At 43.7% G+C, this 23,254-nt stretch overlaps 2 protein-coding genes across 2 annotated transcripts; both read left to right on the top strand.

The window, feature by feature from the left end:
- Positions 1-10,176: 10,176 nt before the first annotated feature.
- TMEM217 (transmembrane protein 217) lies at positions 10,177-10,752 on the top strand (the record flags this gene model as incomplete). The annotated part of the gene is made up of 1 exon (XM_082638941.1): positions 10,177-10,752. One exon carries the CDS (start codon positions 10,177-10,179, stop codon positions 10,750-10,752), a length of 576 nt encoding a protein of 191 aa, XP_082495067.1.
- A 9,024-nt stretch (positions 10,753-19,776) lies between these two features.
- TMEM217B (transmembrane protein 217B) lies at positions 19,777-20,331 on the top strand (the record flags this gene model as incomplete). The annotated part of the gene is made up of 1 exon (XM_082638889.1): positions 19,777-20,331. One exon carries the CDS (start codon positions 19,777-19,779, stop codon positions 20,329-20,331), a length of 555 nt encoding a protein of 184 aa, XP_082495015.1.
- Positions 20,332-23,254: the final 2,923 nt, after the last annotated feature.

Here is a 23,254-nt window from a genome sequence, read left to right as displayed (position 1 = left end):
CTCTTTTTTAAAAAATACTATTGTTCGAGTCTGTTCTCCACAGCCAAATGTACTCTTAACTGATATAGGTGCCTTAGGCTCTTATAATGTGCTCATTGACATTGGTATTTTCCTCCCTCAACCCAATAATGCAAAGAGATCCAGCTGAAGAGAGCTGGCTGCAACATTCTCTGCTGGAATCACAAGTCAAATTGTGAAAGGAACAGAAAATGTAAAGTTCTTACCATAACTGTGTAAATCTAAGATATTATCAAATGCAAGTTGCACTAATATTCCAGGTATCACTGAAAGAAAAATACTATTAATTAAATTATGCCTTAATGCTTTCTCATCACTTTGTATTTTTATTTTCTATTTATCAAAATGATTTTCTAGACTTATTTAAACATAGATTTTTAAATCACATATCAATACTTATAAGAATATTGAACTTCAGGACTTCCCTTGCGGTCCAGTGGTTAAGACTCCATGCTTCCACTGAAGGGGGGGCACACGGTTCCACCCCTGGTCAGGGAACTAAGATTCCACATGCTGCATAGTGTGGCCAAAAAAAAATAAAAATAATATTCAACTTCAGAAGTAATCCATAAAATGCAAAAAGACTTTCTTTTTCAATGTTGACATCCTTGGCATATTTGCTTTTGTCTTCATGCCTGTTGCCTCATAGTAACAAATGACTGTTGAGGTATATTCAAGCTAAGAAGAAAGAAGATGTAGAGATAGTGTTACCCAAAAACTGGGTTTGCCTCTTGGTGGGTGTTGAGCCAATAGACATAACCAAGCCAATAGACACATCCAAGCCAAAGAAGGAAGGATTTATTAATACTTGCAGCAAGTAAGGAGAACACTAGGGATCTTTCCCAAAGCAGTGCTTCCCCGAACGGCAAAATTGGGGAAGTTTTAAGCTAAGGGTACATGCATATTCATGAGAGGACTTAAGCAGAGGACAATTCAGCATAGAATTGGGGCAAAGGTTGACAGAGTCCAAGCTTTAGTTGATGTAAAGTCAGGAGGGTCAACATCACCATCCTATCCTCCACCTGGGTGGGGGCCTTAGTTCCTGCAAAACTCAAAAGATTTTGTTATGCAAATGATGGAGAGGATGTGGAGAAAAGGGAACCCTCCTACACTGTTGGTGGGAATGTAAGTTGGTACAGCCACTATGGAAAACAGTATGGAGGTTCCTTAAAAAACTAAAAATAGAGCTACCCTATGACCCAGTAGTCCTACTCCTGGGCATATATCCAGAGAAAACCATACTTTGAAAAGATACAGTACCCCAATGTTCACTGCAGCACTATTTACAATAGCCAAGACATGGAAGCAATCTAAATGTCTATGGACAGATGAATGGATAAAGAAGATATGGTACATATATATAATGGAATACTACTCAGCCATAAAAAAAGAATGAAATAATGCATTTGCAGCAACATAGATGGACCTAGAGATTATCATACTAAGTGAAGCAAGTCAGAAAGAGAAAGACAAATACCATATGCTATCACTTATATGTGGAATCTAAATATGGTACAAATGAACCTCTCTATGAAACAGAAACAGACTCACAGAGAGAGAACAGACTTGTGGCTGCCAAGGGGGTGTGGAATGGGGGAGGGATGGAGTGGGAGGTAGGGGTTAGCAGATGTAAGCTATTATATAGAGAATGGATAAACAATAATGTCTTACTGTATAGCACAGAGAACTCTATTGAATATTCTGTGATAAACCATAATGGAAAAGAATATTTTAAAAAGGTATATATATGTATAACTGAATCACTTTGCTGTACAGCAGAAATTAACACATTATAAATCAACTATACTTCAATAAAAATTTTTTTTTAAAGATTTTATGTATATTGTTATATATATCCCTTGAGGAGCCAGGGCCCTGCCCCAAGGCTGCACTATTGTTTCTTGACTGCTCCTCCCTTGTTTCTGCATTCCCTCCCTTAAGATCATTAATTACTGAGACCTGTTCAAGGGCAAGCACTGTAGCCAGGCTTAGATCACAAAATGGCTTAGGCCAAAATGGGTTCTCTTATGTCAAGAAAGCCATTCCTGGTTCTCTTTCTCTGGGGAACCCTAACCTATCTGTTTACAGTAGTGCCAGCCACATCATCCTCTTTTATCAGGAAAAGCAAACATCATCCCAGCAGATTTCTGCTTATATGTCATTTGCCAGAACTATGTCCCATGGACACTCTTGATACAAGCAAATATCTAGAAAAGCAAATATTTAGCCTGTGTCCTAAGTTCACTGGCATTCCAGACAAAAGAAGACTTCTGTTAGCAAAGAGGAAATGAGTATTAGGGGGGAAGCTGATGGTGTCTGTTGCAATGCAGCTTAATAAATAGTAGTTTCACTTTTTTTTTTTTTTTTTTTGGCCGTGCCCCTCGGCATACGGGATCTTAGTTCCCCAACCAGGGATGGAACACATGCCCCTGCAGTGGAAGCATGTAGTCCTAGATGAAACCATGTAACTCAGATTTGGACTTGAATCCACGTGGCCAGGACTCAAACCCGGCCAAAACCCATGGTCTTACTTACTTACTTACTTATGTATTTATTTATTTATGCATGCCTGTGCTGGGTCTTCGTTGCTGCACACGGGCTTTCTGTGGTTGTGGCGAGCAGGGGTTACTCTTCATTGTGGTGTGCGGGCTTCTCACTGCCGTGGCTTGTCTTGTTGTGGAGCATGGGCTCTAGGCACGCAGGCTTCAGTAGTTGTGGCACGCAGGCTCAGTAGTTGTGGCGCACAGGCTTAGTTGCTCCATGGCATGTGGGATCTTCCCGGACCGGGGCTTGAACCCGTGTCCCCCCTGCATTGGCAGGCAGATTCTTTTTTTTTTTTTTAAGTGTAATTTTTTTTTTAATTTATTTATTTTAATTTATTTATTTTTGGTTGTATTGGGTCTTCGTTTCTGTGCGAGGACTTTCTCTAGTGCCGGCGAGTGGGGGCCACTCTTCATCACGGTGCGCGGGCCTCTCACTGTCGTGGCCTCTCATGTTGCGGAGCGCAGGCTCCAGACGCTCAGGCTCAGTAGTTGTGGCTCACGGGCCCAGTTGCCCCGTGGCATGTGGGATCTTCCCAGACCAGGGCTCGAACCCGTGTCCCCTTCATTGGCAGGCAGATTCTCAACCACTGTGCCACCAGGGAAGCCCTCCACAGTCTTCTGAGATCACACACCTGGTTTTAGGACTTAATGAAATTCAGGTTCTTGATGTCTCATCGCCAAAAGAATTCAGTGAGAGACAAAGTGACAGGTTCGAAGTGGATTTATTTGAGAGAAACACACTCCACAGACAGAGTGTGGGCCATCTCAGAAGGTGAAAGCAGACCCAGGATATGGGGTTGGCAGTTTTTATAGGGGTGGGTAATATCATAGGCTAATGAGTGGGAGGGGTATTCCAGCTATTTGGGGGAAGAAGTGGGGATTTCCATAAATTGGGTCACTGCCCACTTTTTGACCTTTATGGTTGGCCTTGGAACTGTCATGGCACCTGTGGGTGTGTCATTTATCTTGCTGACGTGTTACAATGAGCGTATATTGAGGCTTAAGGTCTAGTGGAATTCAACTTGTCATCTTGGACCTATTTGGTTCTAATTAGTTTACGTCGTGCCCTTGGGCTATGTCATTCTTTTAAAGGTTGTGCCCTGCCCCCTTCCCTCCTGTTTCATAACTACTGGACTGCCAAGGAATTCCCAATAGTAGTTTTACATGCATAATAAATAGTGGTTACCCCTTGGCATAAAGCAAAAGTGATGATAGCAAAAACTCCTACATAGTACAGTGCTTACCATGTTCCAAGCATTGTTCTGAGTGTTTTAAATATATTAACTTGTTTAATCCTCACAGCAACTTTACAAGGTAAATGCTGTTATTATCCTTGTCTTGTTTTAGTATTTTTTATTGTTCTTCCTATGCTCACAATTAGACATCATAATCCTCGGTGCATGACATATTCCTCACTGATCCATGCATAGCTCTTTTAATTACTTTTAAAATACTAGTTATTTTTAATAAAGTAATATGTACCCTCAAATCCTCTACCCAAAATCAAATTAGGATCTTGTCAGTAATTCAGATCTGAGTATATGATCTGCCCAACCCATTTCACTTCCTTCCCCTGGTCCAAGGTGATCGTAATTTAGAGTCCTAAGTTCATCATTCCTTTGCTTTCCTTATATAGTTTTATTGCTTCTATATATACAGTCCAAAAATTGTGTGTGTGTGTATAATATATATCTATAGTTGTTTTTAACTGTATATCTTCTTCTGGTACTTTTTTTACTTACTATTACATTACTAAGATTCATTCCAATTGTTGTGTGTTGCTACAGTCATTCATTTTGATGACCGTTTAACATCCCATTGTGTGAATATGTAGCAGTTTATTCATCCTCAAACCATTCTTTACTGAAGTACCTATTATATTCTCAGTGTAAAAGTACCTATTACATTTTTCTTTTCTGGTTATTAACTGGACTAACTCTGTCACATCCATGTTTGCTAATAGCTTCATGTGATTTGAAGCTGTTCTTAATATTGATGCCTCCCTTACATTGTCTACAATCTATTTCTTCCCTTGCCTTTTCAGGATACGGTGGATGGCTCAGAACATGACTAATTAACTCACTCCCCCAAGGTTGAACCTCCCTACCCCTGAGGCTGAACCTGGTAGGGCAGAGCTTCCAAAAAACAAAACAGGGAACTCCCTGACAGTCCAGTGGTTAGGACTGCGCTTTCACTGCTGAGGGGCTGGGTTCAATTCCTGGTCGGCGGGAAACTAAGATCTCGCAAGCCGCGCAGCGTTGTCAAAAAAACAAAACAAAGGGCTTCCCTGGTGGTGCAGTGGTTGAGAGTCCGCCTGCTGATGCAGGGGACACGGGTCCGTGCCCCGGTCCGGGAAGATCCCACATGCCGCGGAGTGGCTGGGCCCGTGAGCCATGGCCGCTGAGCCTGTGCGTCCGGAGCCTGTGCTCCGCAACGGGAGAGGCCACGAGAGGCCAGTGTACCGAAAAAAAAAAAACACAAAAAACAAAGACACATGACGATGCCCTAAATATAGCCCCACTCAGAAAGGACTAGACTGATCTGCAGATTGTCAAATGAGACCTGCTCAAGTAAGATAAAAGCTTAGTTCAGGGCCTAAAAAACAGAATTTTTTTTTTTCTGGCTGCTCCGGGTCTTCGTTGTGGGGCACCGGTTCTTCTCTGTTGCGGCGTGCAGGCTTCTCTAGTCGTGGCGCATGGGCTCCAGAGTGCGCGGGCTCAGTAGTTGTGGCGTGCGGGCTCTCTAGTTGTGGTGCACAGGCTCAGTAGTTGAGGCACTCGGGCTTAGCTGCCCCGCGGCATGTGGGTTCTTAGTTCCCTGACTATGGATTGAACCCGTGTCCCCTGCATTGGAAGGTGGATTCTTAACCACTGGACCACCAGGGAAGTCCCAAAAAACAGAATATTTAAAAATAAACATTACACACTTCTACTGAGTTCAAAAAGGATGATGTTAAAGTGAAGTGGAAGAATAAAAATTAACTCTTTCTTTTACAATATTCTGTTATTTTAAGTTTTTTTATTTTTCTAGTATAGTTTATTTAAAAATCTATGTAGAGATATCTTTAACTTAAAAACCATTTAAAATGTTGTAACTATTCAAAGATGGAATCAGAATCTCTTCTAGTTGTGTAGTAGTTGAAAGGATGTATCATTTTCAGAAAATTTCATAAATAAACGAAAAGACAGACTTCCCTGGTGGTGCAGTGGTTAAGAATCTGCCTGCCAATGCAGGGGACACGGGCTCAATCCCTGGTCCAGGAAGATTCCACGTGCCTTAGAGCCCGTATGCCACAACTACAGAGCCCACGTGCTGCAACTACTGAAGCCCGCGTGCCTAGAGCCCGTGCTCCACAACAAGAGAAGCCACCGCAATGAGAAGCCCGCGCACTTCAACAAAGTATAGCCCCCTCTTGCTGCAACTAGAGAAAGCTCACACGCAGCAGCAAAGACCCAACACAGCCAAAAACAAACAAACAAACAAATAAATAAAAAAATAAATAAACAGAAAAGACTTTGCACTATCACCAACTACTTTCCATGGTAACATTTTTAGCTCTTGGTTCAGACTACAACAGAGTTATCCAGCAAACCGTGCTTCCATGAGGCCAGCAAACCATTTCTGGGGTTATGAACATATTGTATTAAAGTTACACCAGCCAAAAGGGAGCCAGTGGGATTTATTTAATGATCTGGATTTATTAGGAATTCATGGAACAACTATATTTTCATAAATTTATTTTTATTAAAATTATATAAGTGTAGTAATAATACTTAAAGGCTTATAATAAAAACTTCAGTCCTCTGTACTCCCCTCACCCCTAGTCATACTTCCCACAGGCAACCACATCAATTCTTCTATTTCCCCTCCTATGTACCTCTTTATCTCTAAATTACATACTTATACTGCTATTTCTTGATTAATCATTTTTAGACATTCTCTACTGACTTCCCATCATGATAGTGAGGACTTCTTATCCCATACACACATAAGCACTGCCTTTCCTCCCAAACTCCCAACGTGGCTGGGTCACCATGCATGATTATATCAAGACTACAACTGCGGGCTTCCCTGGTGGCGCAGTGGTTGAGGGTCCGCCTGTCGATGCAGGGGACGTGGGTTCGTGCCCCGGTCTGGGAATATCCCGCATGCCGCGGAGCGGCTGGGCCCGTGAGCCATGGCCGCTGAGCCTTCATGCCTGGAGCCTGTGCTCCGCAGCGGGAAGGGCCACAACGGTGAGAGGCCCGCGTACGGCAAAAAAAAAAAAAAGCGTACAACTGCATAAGTAGTGTTAATCACAGAGGAGAAATGGTGGTGATTGGACTATGGTGGTGTCAGTGGAGATGGTAAAAACAATGACTGATTCAAGAGATACGTGGGAGGAAGGGTAGATGGAACATAGTGTTTTTGAATGTAGGGGAGGAGAGAAGGGCAGGTACATGGGGAAATGGGCAGGTGGACGCTGATATTTACTGAAATATCAGCAGGTCGTAGCAGCAGATGAGGGTGGGGTGGGAGAAATTGTAAGCTCAGTTTGGAACATATTGAGCTTGAGCAGTCCAAAGAGAGTTCCCAAATGGAGGCAGAAGAGTTTAGTGTGCAGGTTTGGATCTCCAAGTAGAAGACTGGACTGGATTTGGGAGTCATCAGTGTGTAGATGGCAACTGAACCACAGGAATAAATGATGTTACCTAGGAAGAGAGTATAAAGTAAGAAGAGCGTCTTGGTTTGTGCACTGAGGAAGATTAACATTTAAGAATAAGCAGAAGGAGGGACTTCCCTGGTGGAGCAGTGGTTGGGAATCCAGCTGCAAACGCAGGGGACATGGGTTCAAGCCCTGGTCCGGGAAGATCCCACATGCCGCGGAGCAACTAGGCCCGTGTGCCACAACTGCTGAGCCTGTGCTCTAGAGCCCACGAGCCACAACTATTGAGCCTGTGTGCCACAGCTACTGAAGCCCATGCACCTAGAGCCCGTGCTCTGCAACAAGAGAAGCCACCGCAATGAGAAGCCTGCGCACTGCAACTAAGAGCAGCCCCCGCTCACCGCAACTAGAGAAAGCCTGCATGCAGCGACAAAGATCCAATGCAGCCAAATATATAAATAAATATTTAAAAAAAAAGAATAAGCAGAAGGAAGCTAGTAAAGGGTCTGCTCTAATCAAGGCTCTTTTCTAGGCAAGGCCCTTTGTTAGGAGCTGTGGGATAAATAGAGTCTCTGAGCTCTCTGAGCTCACAAATCTCTGAGGCAGATAAGGCACAAGTGGGTTGAGTGTTAAGACTGGTTTTAGAGCCAGGCAGGTGTGAGTTCAAATCCTGATTTTGCTACTGACCAGATGTACAGCTTTAGGCAAAATAAATTAACTTCTCTAATTCTAATGTCCTCACTGTTAGCGACTAGGATGACTATTGTACGTATAAAATATTTATACTTTAAAATGGTTAAGATGGTAGGTTTTATGTTATGTGTATTTTACCAAAATTAAAAATAAAATAAAAATTTTAAATAATTCAAAAAAAGTCCTAATCATAATTGTTTAATAATGTGGTGTTTTTGCAGTTCTGTTATTTCTGCTGGTTCTCTCAGTTCCTTGTTCCTTGTATGCTCAGTTATTTTTCACTATGTACTAGTCATTGTCCCTGAAAAATTACTGATGGTGATACTTTGAGGACCAGCACAAAGATGTATCCTTCCAGAGAGGGTCTGAGTTTGCTTCTGCCAGGCACTTAGAGACACTTCAGTTTAGGACTACTTTAAACTAGATTTATGACTTAAAAGTTTTTTTGAATACTTCATGTAATTTGGGCTACAAATCTATAAAAAGGTTAGCTATGGTTACAATGTCTCAAGGAGAGATTCCCCCCGCCCCCCTGCATATGTTCAGTGTAGTACTAAGTTCACTTTCCTTGGGGTCTCTTGGGACAAGATGTGGGGGCAGGTTTACTTCTGATTCCCCTTTACTCTAATCATAGACCTTTGGGGCCATGACTAATACAGGGAAGGCCTTCTAATAGACTCCCCACCAGGACTTCCCTGGTGGCTCAGTGGTTGGGAATCTGCCTGCCAATGCAGGGGACATGGGTTTGATCCCTGGTCCGGGAAGATCCCACATGCTGTGGAGCAACTAAGCCGGCAAGCCACAACTACTGAGCCTGCTCTCTAGAGCCTGTGCTCCGCAACAAGGGAAGCCACCACAATGAGAAGCCTGTGCACCACCACGAAGAGCGGCCCCCACTCGCCACAACTAGAGAAAGCCCACGCACGGCAATGAAGACACAACACAGCCTAAATTAATTAATTAATTAATTTTTAAAAAATAGACTCCCCACCTTGGTGGACCCTGAGCTTTAATTTCATTCCTCCTTACCTTACAGAGTTCTCATAATGAAATTCAAGCTTGCCCAGATTGGCAAATACCCTCGGAGCAAATTTGACTTTCATGTTTGCTTACCGGTCCCAATTCCTGAATTCCAATAGTCTTTGGTCTCCTACCTCTTATCTTGTCAGCTCTTCTGTGCTTTCAAGAATATTTAAAAACTATTTTATACAGCAGTTTTTAGTTGTTGGGGTTTTTTTTTGCAGCAAGTTGGCCCCAATAACCTTAGCAATCAGAAGTCCCTCTGTTTTATCTTTTCTTCCTTTTTATTGATTTCTGTTCTTGTATTTATTTTCTCCCTCCTTTTTTTTTTTTTTTGTTCTTATCGTTGGTTTTTTTTTCCCCCTTACTTCTTGGGTTGAATGCTTAGTTCATTATTGCCTTTTCTTTTTCCATGATAAGGCTATTCTATTCTAAGTTTCTAAATTTCCCTTAAAGTACGCCTTTCACTGTATTCCTTAAGTTTTCGTATGTAGTGGAGGAGTGATTGCTCAAAGCCTAATTGTTTTCATCAACTCACCCCAGCAGGGCCATTGCGCTACCCTGATTTTTTCCTGAGATACCTGCACTCAATGCCTGGATAATGCGGCCAATTTTCCCCATCAGGGGGCAGCAATGGTTGCCCAAAGCAATGCTGGAAGAGATAAGAGCATAATTTAAACTAACTTTTTCTGGGACTTCCCTGGCAGTCCAGTGGTTAAGACTCCACTCTCCCAATGCAGGGGGCCCAGGTCTGGGAACTAAGATCCCACATACTGTAACTAAGCCCACGTGCCTCAACTAGAGAAGCCTGCAGCCAAAAATAAATAAACAAAATTTTAAAATATGTAAACTAACTTTTTCTATTCAGTGTTTTTCAATACTGCCTACATATGAAAATCACAGGGAGGTTTTTAAAAATACTGATACCTGGGTCCTACCCAGAGAATGTTCTAATTGGTGTGGGGTACTGACTTACAGTGACTGTAATGTGGAGCCGGCATTGAGAGCAACTTCTCCGATTTATCTGCTCACTGCCACCAAGGCCCAGACTGCATCTCCCTCCTCCCCACTCACACTCCCAATTAATTTTAAACAGTCTTCTGTCTTTCTCAAAGCTGTTATTGCCTGGTTTCCATATTTCTCTCTATTGTTTCTCCAAGTGAATTTGGGGAAGGAGGTAGAAACCCTGGTAATTTACCACATTGGCAGGAATCAGAATTCTCCCCCATATTATTTGTCTTCACAGGAGGTCTCAGCATGAGACGGCAGCACCGTTGTGGGATGACCGCCAAAACGGGCTCTGTGTTATCAGGGGTCTTTACCATCATGGCCATCGACTTGTACCTCATCTTCGAACAGAAGTACTTAAGGAGAAGCAATTGCACTGAGCTTACCCCACAGACCAAGAGTACAAGTATCCTGATAAAACAGTTCATGATCTGCTGGAGTTTGACTATCGTCTTCTTCCTATCATTCATCACCATCATCATCTGCTTCTTGCTCCTATTCTCAGTATACGCCCATATGTACAAGGGCCTGGTGATCTACATCATCTGGATCTTTTTCTATGAAACTGTAAACATTGTAGTACAAACACTTACCAATGATGATTCTAACATTGGAGAGGTCAGAATCATGCGCTGGTTTGGTTTGGTGTCCCGTATATTGGTGCACTGTTTTTGGATGTACTTTGTCATCACCTATGCCTACATGATCTACAAAAATCAAAGCCAGGGCAATATCATGTCCTACAACAGACGTATTTCTACAGGCCGTGGAGAATTCCCACGGCGGAAATCAAAGATAATACACTTTACCCACCGGCCACTATAGTCAATGACGTTGGCCCTTTTCCGTGATAGGCAGATCTCCCAGGTTCTCATGGTAGTTCAGTTTCCATCTCTTTCACTTTTCAGCAAGCAGAGACTCTACTGCCACACTTTTGGGGGGATACGGAGAGAAAAGTGATTATAGTCACAACTGGAACACGCTGCTCATTAAGGATGTTTAGCTAAAGGACATTTTATTATCAAGCACTCTTTGAGTTCCTCTTCCCTTGTCTTGTCATTACCTCCTTATTGGTCAAAACGAAGAGGGTGAGGAATGAAATCAAACTGAATTGCAGTCTGGCAATCCTTTCATCTTGGTATATCTTCATCAGCCTTCAACCCACAGCTCTCTGATGTAACCCAGCGACAGGCAAACCTGTATTTATATCTGAGTGTTATAGCACAAAGAATAGTGTTGGGGCCTTGAGGTCGCTTTGTGTTATGGTTTTTCTCCCTACGTCCTCTATACTATATTCCAGATAAGTAAAATAATAAAAATAGAGAAAAATCATACTTCATTTTCTGTCTTGACTCCCCACCCCCCAGATTTTTCAAGGAGCACAAAAGACACTTGTGGTTAATCAAAAGGTATTTGTTAAACTTTTCTGTCAGTCACTGTGCTGGACACTGCAGGAGGATACAGAAAAGTATAAGATATGAGGCCTGACCTTGAGGATTTTTCAGTTTAGTGGGAGAAACTAAATCATGTTTATGAATCAATTAGCCAACCACAAAAGACAGCACAAGATTACACACTATCACATAACAACAAACTTCACTTTGAATTCAGGTTCAGAAATTGTCAGAAGCAGTTTAAGCCAGAATGGAAGACAAACCGAGCAAACCTCTACTTCAAACATTAGACATTATGTTAAGTGTTTGTTTACTTAATAGCTTTCTTGAGGTATAATTGACATACAGTAAACAGCACATGTTTAAAGAATATAATTTGGTGAGTTTTGACACTAGTATATCCCAGTGAAACCATCACCGTAATTGAATTGATGAATACATGTATCACCCCCAAAAGTTTCTTCCTAATCCCTGTCTCCTGCCCCTTCTTGCACCACACCCCCCCGCCATCACAAGGTACTGATTTGCTGTCCCTATATATTAGTTTGCATTTTGTAGAATTTTACATAAATGGCATCATACAGTACATAATCTTTATTTTTCTTTGCCTGGCTTCTTTTGCTCAGCCTAAGACCTTAAAGATTCACCCATGTCATTATGTATGTTGATAGTTCATTCTTTATTGCTGAGTAGTATGCCATGGCATGAATGTACCACAGATTGTTTATCCACTTGCCCACTGAAAGACATAGAGTGATTTGTAGTTTGGGGCAATTATGAATAAGAACACTATAAGCAATTGTGTACAAGGCTTTGTGTGGATTTATGATTTCATTTATCTTGAGTAAATACCATTTTTACTTTTTAAGAAACTAGCAAGCTTTTTTCCAGAGGGGATGTACCATTTTATACTCCCAGTGTATGAGAATTCCAATTCCTTCACATCCTTGCCAGTACTTCGTATAGACAATACGTTTTTCATTTTAGCCATTCTAATATATATATATATATATATATATATATAAAGAGAGAGAGAGAGAGAGAGAGAAGAGAGAGTGAGTATATAGTGGCATCTCATTGTGGTTTTAACTTTCATTTCTTTAATAACAAATGATGTTGAGCATCTTTTCATGTGCTTATTTAGCATTCTTATATCTTTTTTGGTAAGGTGTCTGTTCAAATCTTTTGCCCATTTTTTTGTTTTATTCACTAGTTTGTCTTATTTTTTAGATTCCATATATAAGTGAAAACATACAGTATTTGTCTTTCTCTGTCTGACTGATTTCACTAAGCATAATACCCTCCAGTTCCACCCATGCTGCTGCAAATGACAAAACTTCATTATTTTTTATGGCCGAATAGTATTCCATTATATATATATGAATATGTATATTATATATATAATATATATATTGGAATATATATATTATATATATTATATATATATATATATATTCCATTCATCTGTTGGTGGACATTCAGGTTGCTTCTACCTTTTGGGTATTGTGAATAATGCTGCTGTGACTATGGTTGTCCTCAAGTTTCATCCGTGTTGTAGCATGGGTCAGAATTTTCTTCCTTTTTAAGGCTGGGTAATATTCCATTATATGAACACACCACCTTTTATTTATCCGTTCATTCATTGATGGGCATTTGGGTCGTTTCCAACTTTTGGCTATTGTGACTAGTGCTGCTGTGAACGTCGGTGTACAAGTATCTGTTCGAATCTCTGCTTTCAATTCTTTTGGTGGGTATATACTCAGAAGTGGAGTTGCTGGATAATATGATAATTCTACTTTTAATTTTTAGAGGAACTGTCATACTGTTTTTCTCCACAGAGCTACTATTTTACATTCCACCAACAGTGCACAAAGATTCTAATTTCTCCACATCCTCCCCAGCACTTATTATTTTGGTTTTTTGATAGTAACCATCCTAAAGGGTATGAGGTGGTATCTCACTCTGTTTTTAAGTTGCATTTCCCTAACGTTTCGTGATGTTGAGAATCTTTTCATGTGTTAATTGGTCCTTGTATATCTTCTTTGGAGAAATGTCCACTGAAGTCCTTTGCCCATTTTTAATCAGGTTATTTGTGTTACTGTTGTTGGGTTATAGAAGTTCTTTATACATTCTTATTTATCACATATCTGATTAGCAAATAATTTCTTCTGTTCTACGGGTTGCCTTTCCACTCTATTGACGTGTCCTTTTTTACAATTTATTTATTTATTTATTTATTTATTTATTTATTTAGGCTGCAAAGGGTCTTAGATGCAGGATGCCGGATCTTCATTGCGGCATGCGGGATCTTTGGTTGGAGCATGTGGGCTCTTAGTTGCGGCATGCGGGCTTCTTAGTTGTGGCATGTGAACTCTTAGTTGCAGCACGCATGCGAGATCTAGTTCCCTGACCAGGCATCGAACCCAGGCCCCCTGCATTAGGAGCGCAGAGTCTTACCCACTAGACCACCAGGGAAGTCCCTTGATGTGTCCTTTTATACATGGAAGTTTTTCATTTTTGTGTGGTCCAATTTATATATTTTTTCTTTTTTTTCCCCTATGCTTTTGGTGTCATATTCAAGATATCACTGCCAAATCCAATGTCATGAAGCTTTCCCCTTAGTTTCATAGTTTTAACTGTTAGATTTAAGCCTTTGACTCATTTTAAGTTAATTTTTGTATATGGTATAAGGTAAGGGTCTAACTTCCTTCTTTTGTGTGTGGATATCCAGTTTTCCCAATACCATTTGTTGGAAGGACTGTCCTTTTCCCCATTGAATGGTCTAGTCACCCTGCTGAAAATCATTTGACCATATGTATTAGTCTGCTCAAGCTACCATAACAAAATACCATAGACTGGGTGGCTTAAAAAACAGACTTTTATTTTCTCACAGTTCTAGAGGCTAGAAATACATAATCAAGGTGCCAGCAAATTCAGTTTCTGGTGAGAGTTCTCTTCCTGGCTTAAAGATATCCACCTTCTCTCTGGTCATTGTATGGTCTTTCTTCTGTACACAGGTTGGGAGACAGAGTGAGCTCTCTGGTATCTCTTCATTTTTTTATAAGGATACCAATCCTACTGGGTTAGAACCCCACCCTTATGACTACATTTAAGTTTTATGACCTCCCTAAAGGCCCTCTCATCAGTCACATTGGGGGTTAGGGCTTCGACATATCGATGTTGGGGTAGGGGACACAATTTTGTCCATAACACCATATATGCAAGAGTTTATTTATGGGCTCTCTATTCTATCCTATTGGTCTGTATGTCTGCCTTTATGCCAGACGTTCACACTGTTTGATTAATATAGCTTTGTAATACATTTTGAAACCAGGAAGTGTGAGACGCTCAACTTTGTTCATCTTTTTTGAGATTGTTTTGGTCATTGGGGGTCCCTTGAGATCTTATATGAATTTTAGGATGGATTTTTCTATTTCTTAAAAAAAATCCTGTTGGGACTTTTTTTTTTTTTTTTTTTTGCGGTACTTGGGCCTCTCACTGCTGTGGCCTCTCCCGTTGCGGAGCATAGGCTCTGGACGCGCAGGCCCAGTGGCCATGGCTCACGGGCCCAGCCGCTCTGCGGCATGTGGGATCCTCCCAGACCGGGGCATGAACCCGTGTCCCCTGCATCGGCAGGCAGACTCTCAACCATTGCGCCACCAGGGAAGCCCCTGTTGGGACTTTGATAGGGATTACATTGAGTCTGTAGATCGCTTTAGGTAGTATTGTCATCTTTTTTTTTTAAATAAATGTATTTATTTTATTTTATTTATTTTTGGCCGCGTTCGGTCTTCGTTCCTGCGCACAGGCTTTCTCTAGTTGTGGCAAGCGGGGGCTACTCTTCGTTGTGGTGCACGGGTTTCTCATTGCGGTGGCTTCTCTTGCTGCAGAGCATGGGCTTTAGTTGCGTGGGCTTCAGTAGTTGTGGCTCACGGGCTCTAGAGTGCAGGCTCAGTAGTTGTGGCACACAGGCCTAGGTGCTCCGCGGCATGTGGGATCTTCCTGCACCAGGGATCGAACCTGTGTCCCCTGCACTGAAAGGCGGATTCTTAACCACTGCACCACCAGGGAAGCCCACTATTGTCATCTTTTTTTTTTAATATATAAATTTATTTATTTTATTTATTTATTTATTTATTTTTGGCTGTGTTGGGTCTTCATTGCTGTGCACGGGCTTTGTCTAATTGCAGTGAGCAGGGGCTACTCTTTGTTGCGGTGGGTGGGCTTCTCATTGCAGTGGCTTCTCTTGTTGCAGAGCTCTAGGTGCACAGGCTTCAGTAGTTGTGGCACATGGGCTCAGTATTTGTGGCTCACGGGCTCTAGAGCGCAGGCTCAGTAGTTGTGGCGCATGGGCTTAGTTGCTCTGAAGCATGTGGGATCTTCATGGACCAGGGCTCGAACCCATGTCCCCTGCATTAGCAGGTGGTTTCTTAACCACTGCTCCACCAGGGAAGTCCCTGAACTTCATTAAGTCTTGAGACCAGGTGTGATCTCAGTTAAAAGACCATGGGTTCAAGTCCCAATCTGCGTTTTGGTTGGATTCAAGTCCCAATCTGAGTCACACGGTTTCAAAACCACTTCTTTCTGCCCCTCTCCCAGCTCAGCCACGTAGAAACTCTACTCCAGACTGGTGCAGCCAAGAACACAGGGCTCCCTTTCCCTTATCCCCCAGTCAGGGTTTTCTTCCCAGGAGGAGCCAGACATTGGCATTTCTCACCTTGTGTCCCAGGTACCTGTTGCTGAGGCTAAGAGGTGCGGCTCCCTTCCGATGCCTAGTCCCTACTCATGGGATGGAGGCATTACCTTAGGTGTGGCACCACTGAGAATACTGGGGCTCCAATTGCCCTTGCCCCAGGTTGTAAGGTAGTGGTTCCAATGACAGGAGAGGCAAGCCAGGATGACCCCAGACTACTGTCTTCCCTTCCCCACAGAGCACTCAGCTCCTAAAGCAGGAGTATCACTAAGACAGAAGCATACAGTTGTCCCCTCCCCCAATGCCAGAGCCGTGGACCAGAGGTTTTGGCTGAGGCAGGGGAGAAGTAAGCCATAAAACAGATATTTGCAATCTCTCCCCCAAAGGAACTGGTTTTCTTTACATAACAGAACAAGAAGTTCAAGCCTAGGGCCTCCCTGGTGGCGCAGTGGTTGAGAGTCCGCCTGCCGATGCAGGGGACGCGGGTTCGTGCCCCGGTCTGGGAGGATCCCATATGCCGCGGAGCGGCTGGGCCCGTGAGCCATGGCCGCTGAGCCTGCGCGTCCGGAGCCTGTGCTCCGCAACGGGAGAGGCCACAACAGTGAGAGGCCCGCGTACCGAAAAAAAAAAAAAAAAAAAAAAAAAAAAAAAGAAGTTCAAGCCTAAAGGTGCTCTAAATAGTGACAGTTGTGGCAAAAGGCAATTGAGAGGAGATGTGTAGATCACACATGAAGATTCAGGCTAAACTGTAGGCTAGCTAGTTTTCAGGAGAGAAGTGGGGAAAGAAACGATTGGAAGAAGCCCTCCTGGGGTCAGAACGAACATCAAACACTGACTTCTGGAAATATTACTTCAAAGGAGACTGAATTTGATTGGATGGTCTATAGAGCAATTTATGCCCCATGTCAGTACTGAAAACAAAAGGGCAATCAGCCAGCTATTAGTAGGCCTTAACAGCTGGGTGTGGTCAGAGAAAGAGGGAGAAGAGTTCTGGCAAAACCACTGTTATCCTAGAATCACTGTGGGCATATCCTAAGCTGCACCTCTATGAGAAGCAACATCAGAGGCTTCACATGTGGGTGTTGGGTGGTGAGGGGGTGGGGGGGTGGAGAATATAATTTACTAAAATAATCCAGCCAGTGACACTGAGCTGGGCCCTGCGGGGCTCCTCGGCACAAAGCCTTTCTGTGTCCCTCATTTCTTTGATTACTGGAAATAGCCTTCATTCAGCCTCCATTACCTTCCCCAACTTCCAATGGACAGATTCAAGCAGTTGTTATTTAGGGAAGGGAGGGGATGCCAGACAAGGGAGAAACAAACAGTCAAGAGAAACAATAGTGCAGCCTTGAGATAAGGTCACAAAAAGATATCTTTGAGCTGTTTTTCAGATACTGAAACCCCCTCCAGGTGGGAGAAGGTAACTATTAATGATGGTATGCTACCCACAAGCATGTGGACCCCAGAGGAGTTGGAACCTTAAGGTTGATGATGCTGACTCCTACTTACCTCACCATCAACCCATCAGAAGAATGCAAGCCCATCACTGCCTTGATCCTTATCACCTACCTCCCACCACAAGCCCTGTCTATAAGACCTCTCCCTATTCCCCAGGGAAGAGCCACAGTTTTTGAGGCCTAGCCTACTGTGTTCCCTCTTTGCCTGGCAAAGAAATAAAGCTACTCTTTCTCTTTCCTCTGAAATTCTGTCTCTTTCTTTGCCCCCTTTCTGACCCATGGCCCCCACAGGAGCAAGAAAGATTTTTCTTAAATGCTCTGGAAGCTGCTCTGTGAGTAGGGACGAGGTTTAGTTGATGCAGACAGGGAAGTATCGGTGCAGCTATCCACCGGCCAGCACACTGCCTCTCCCACCCCACATGGGACCCTTCAGGGCCTGGGGTGCAGTGAGAGGTCTGTGTCTCAAGGACTGAACTGTGGAGTCACAGTTGGGAGGTTAGTGGGGTATAAGGTGTAAAAATATTTGGGCTGAACCTTGAAAATACTATGCTGGTGGGGGAAAGGATAAACTGGGAGATTGGGATTGACATATACATGCTATTATACATAAAACAGATAACTAATAAGGACCTACTGTATAGCACAGGGAACTCTACTCAATACTCTGTAATGACCTATATGGGAATAGGATCTAAAAAAGAGTGGATATATGTCTAACTGATGTACTTTTCTGTACAGCAGAAACTAACACAACATTGTAAGTCAACTATACTCCAATAAAAAAACTTTTTTAAACCTAAAAAAAGAAAAGAAAATATTATTCTGTGAAGTAAGCCAGACACAAAAAGACAAATACTGTATGATTCAATTTATATGGGGTACTTAGAGGTAGTCAGATTTATAGAGACAGAAAGTAGAATTAACAGAGGCTGGCGGGAGACGAGGGAGGAAGAATTAGTGTCTGATGAGTACAGAGTTTTTTCTTGGAGAATATGAAAAAGTTGAGGTGGGGGGTGGTGATGCTTGCACAACAGTATGAATGTACTTAACGTCATTGAATGGTACACTGAAAAAGGGTTAAAATGGTAAGATTTATGTTATGTATATTTTACCATAGCAATAAAACAATTGCTACTGACAAAAAAAAAAAAAAGAATATTTGGGATTGATAGAGTGAGCGAGGAGAAGGCTGGAGGGAGGCGGATGGCAGCCTGTCTGTGCTCTGACAGGACTGAAGAGGAGCCCTGTCCAGTGACCTTAGAAGGAAACCATACCGAACTTCCAACTGGTTGTCCCTCATCGGAAACACATCAACCAGAGGCCTGCACGTGTTCCCCTCGTGTGTGACTGTTCCCCCTCTCTCTGCCCTCACAGTGGTAGCTGGCCAGTGTGGGGAATGAAGAGGAGGCAGCTTTGCTCTGGAGTTCTCCGAAACCGGGAGCCAGTAAGAAGGCGATATGATCTGGGAGGGACGATTGCTCCAGGGCCCGCCCTACCACAGCCTTGGGCCCTCCGCCATAAATACCTTCAACAGGTCTTCGAGGGAGCTAGGCAACTCCACCCTGGCTGGAGCCAGCCTCTAGAGTTCAGGTCTAACCTAGGTTGCAGCTGGGGGTCTGCCTGCTGGATTGTCGCCTGAACGACCTGGCTTATTGTTGTGGCACCTTCACCCTGGGCAAACGAGATAGTCAGCCTTGGATCCGTAAACCTTGCCCCATTCCATTCACTGCTGGCTGAATCCTGTGACTTGGGACAATTCTGGGTCAGACCCAGGGAGTAACTCAGGGAAATTACATTTTTAAGGGCTTGGAAGGAAAGAAAAGGGGGCCGAGGGGAAGGTCAGGGATGATTCTAGGCCCTTGAGGAGCCATGCTAGTTTTCTGAGAAAATGTGTTTCTTCGGAGACATGAATATCCCAGTAGGAGCCCAGAACTGACTCTACCATTATTCCAGATACAGGAACTTCCTAATTCCCACAAGCCTGACACCAACAGGAGTACCCTTTGTGCCACCTTAAAGCATGGCTGCCGCTGGAAAAGCAGAGCTACCTGAAGATTATTCCAGGCCAGTGATGCCCTCACTTCCCAGTGATGTGCTCACCTGTAGCTAGTGAGGCCAGAGCAGGGTCAGAGCCCGTGTCCCTTGACTTCCAGCCCATTGTCTGTCTATATACCCTTATTACTCTTAGCTCTTCCATTTACATCTAGTGGCTTGAGGATTTGTCCTGGGCTAGCACTGCCCTCTTGTTAGGTGTCTCCACAATTTTTTTTTTTTTCTGCAGCCGATGCTCCGGTAAAACAAGTATAAAATGAATGACAAGAAGTTCTCCTTCATGATGGGCATCTTCTGTATCCTCAACACCATCCAGTTCCTCATCTTTGAAGTGAACGAGGTTGCATACATCGGCTACGAGGACAACTTCAGCATCTACAAGGAGACAAAGTCTGAGCTAGTCTCTTGGGTCACGACCTACAAGAAGCACATCAACATCTGCCTATCCACCATCACCCTCCTGGTCAGCTCCTTGTTCCTCTATTGCATCCACATCAGCAACTACGCGGGGCTGCTGTGCTACACCATGTGGATCATCACCTATGAGCTCCTCAGCTTCTCCGTGGTCCTGCTCACCAATGGGACCATCAAGGAGCAGTTCAAGGAGCTGAGGTACTTGCACTTGATTTTCCAGGTCTCCCGAATGGTCCTGCACTTTTTCTGTCTGCCCTTCGTCACCAAGTATGCGTACTCCCTTTACAAGGACCTCAAGACTTTAAGCAAGATAGGCCGCTGCAAACACTCCTCTGTTGGTACAGTTGTCTCGTGGCCACCTGTCGGGCTGGGAACCTTGCACCGCAAGTTAAACTAAACTGTGCCAGGAAGAAGGGAGAGAGAGGGACAGCGCTCCCCAGCGGTGGCTTGCCCTTCCCTGCCTGCCTGCTGCTGATTCTCCTTGCCTTTTCTGGGTTCTCGAGTTTTATGCGCTTAAGAATGACCCTTGGGGGAGGGAGGGTTGCGTGGATCAGTTATTATACATGTGTATTTGTGACTTGTTTTGGCATTTAGTTATAGACCGCCCTTGTGCTTACTTAACCATCTCACTGGTGTATCCTGTTGTCTCTCATTGTACCCTCCTCTCTGCACATCCTTAGTTTCTAACTTTTCTCTTGTGGATTGCCCCACTGATGCCTGGTTCTCCTGAATCCTTTATGAGCAGTGCTATTTGATAGAAATTTCTGTGCTGATGGAACAGATCTACATCTGTGCTGTCTACTAGCCACATGTGGCTACTGAGCACTTGGGACATGGTTATTACAATCGAGGAATCAAATTTAAAATTTTATTTGGTTTTAATTACTTTCAGTTTCAATAGCCACGTGTGGCTGGCTTGTGGCTACCACGTCGCAGAGCACAGTAATCTGGAGCCTCATTTTACTCCTGCGTGTAACTGTAGACCCCCTTTCCAACTTCATGCATCACTCTGCTTTCCTCATAATGTTCAGAAAGCAGTTCCTCATGTTGGTTCATAACACAGCAAGAAGAATCCCCATTTAAGAAAGTTCTAGGCCTCCCTGGTGGCACAGCGGTTAAGAATCCGCCTGCCAATGCAGGGGACACGGGTTCGAGCCCCGGTCTGGGAAGATCCCACATGCCGCGGAGCAACTAAGCCTGTGCTCCGCAACTACTGAGCCTGTGCTCTACAGCCCGCGAGCCACAACTGCTGAGCCTGCACGCCTAGAGCCCATGCTCTGCAACAGGAGAAGCCACCACAATGAGAAGCCTGTGCACCACAATGAAGAGCGGCCCCCGCTCGCCGCAACTAGAGAAAGCCCGCACCCAGCAACGAAGACCCAGAGCAGCCAAAAATAAATAAATAAAATAAATAAATGTATAAATAAATAATAAATTTTAAAAAAATTAAAAAGAAAAAGTTCCAAGATTTCTCAACTCAAGCACTATTGACATTTTGGACTGGATAATTCTGTCTCATAGGGGTCTGTCCAGTGCACTGTAGGATGTCTAGCAGCATCCCTGGCCTCTACCCACTAGATGTCAGTAGTATCCCCCAGCCTCTTTTTTTTTTTTTTTTTTTAGCATCCCCCAGCCTTGTGACAAACAAAAATATCACCATGCATTGCCAGTTGTTCTCTGGGGGGCAAAATTACCCCCAGTTGAGAACCACGATTTTTTTTTTTTTTTTTTTTTTTTTTTGCAGTATGCAGGCCTCTCACTGTTGTGGCCTCTCCCGTTGCGGAGCACAGGCTCCGGACGCGCAGGCTCAGCGGCCATGGCTCACGGGCCCAGCCGCTCCACGGCATGTGGGATCTTCCCGGACCGGGGCACCAACCCGTGTCCCCTGCATCGGCAGGCGGACTCTCAACCACTGCGCCACCAGGGAAGCCCGAGAACCACTATTTTAAAGCAACACACCCCCAGTGCTTAGAGCTGGTATGCCACTACTATTAACTAATGGAGAGTACCTTTAATAAGAGCTCTTTACATTTACCACCTTGTATAGTTTTTGTTTTGTTTTTTTTTGTTCATTCGTTTTGTTTTGCTTTTGGCTGCTCACGGGCTTTCTCTAGTTGCAGCAAGCAGGGGCTACTCTTCGTTGCGGTGCATGGGCTTCTCATTGCGATGGCTTCTCTCGTTGCAGAGCATGGGCTCTAGGCGTGCGGGCTTCAATAGTTGCAGCATGCAGCCTCAGTAGTTTTGGCGCGCGGGCTTAGTTGCTCTGCGACATGTGGGATCTTCCTGAACCAGTGATCAAACCCGTGATCCCTGCATTGGCAGGCAGATTCTTAACCACTGAGCCACCAGGGAAGTCTCACCTTGTATAGTTTTTAATTCTAATGTTCCCATTTTATGGTTTGATGAAACTTGAGACTCAGGCCACTTAAGTGATATGATCAAGGTCCCATAGTATCAAAATCAGGATTTGGATCTAGATCATCTAACTTCTTTTTTTTTTTTTTAATTAATTTATTTTTGGTTGCGCTGGTTCTTCATTGCTGAGCGCAGGCTTTCTCTAGTTGTAGTGAGCGGGGCTCCTCTTCATTGCAGTGCACGGGCTTCTCATTGTGGTGGCTTCTCTTGTTGAGGAGCATGGTCCCTAGGCGCACGGGCTTCAGTAGTTGTGGCACTCAGGCTCAGTAGTTGTGGCTTGTGGGCTCTAGAGCACAGGCTCAGTAGTTGTGGTGCATGGGCTTAGTTGCTCCGTGGCATGTGGGATCTTCCTGGACCAGGGCTCGAACCCATGTCCCCTGCGTTGGCAGGTGGATTCTTAACCACTGCACCACCAGGGAAGTCCCTAGATCATCTAACTTCTTATATGACTGTCCTACTTGGTTCCCTGAAGCACTCTTACTTTTACCAAGATAAGAAGAGGGACCTCCTTTTAGAATAATTCCTTTTCCTTCAAAAAATGTTGGGAGTGAAGTCAGGGCCACTGTTTTGACCATGCTCCTCCAAACCATGAGCACAGACAGCAGCCCAGTTTTGCTGAACACAATTTGTGCCAGGTAGTATTCTAACAATTCCCTCAATTCTTTCCACCACCCCGTGAGGGACAGATTTAGATCCAGGCCAGGTCCCAAAATGACCACCAGATGGCAGTCAGCAATAAGCTTTTGCTTAGTGCTGTTTGCCTTCTAAACCAGATCCTCTAGGGGTGGCTGATTTGGGGATTTAGGGAACCTCAAGCTGATGACTGATTAATAGCATGTGTCTCCACCCTAGTCTCATAATGTGTAACTTGGTACCAGAAACAAAAAACAAAATAGGCCAACTTC

The sequence above is a fragment of the Mesoplodon mirus genome (genome assembly GCF_964341445.2).
Source record: "Mesoplodon mirus genome assembly, chromosome: 12".
Lineage (NCBI taxonomy): Eukaryota > Metazoa > Chordata > Mammalia > Artiodactyla > Ziphiidae > Mesoplodon > Mesoplodon mirus.
Note: the sequence above shows the minus strand (reverse complement) of the source record. Positions and strands in the feature narration are given on the sequence as shown.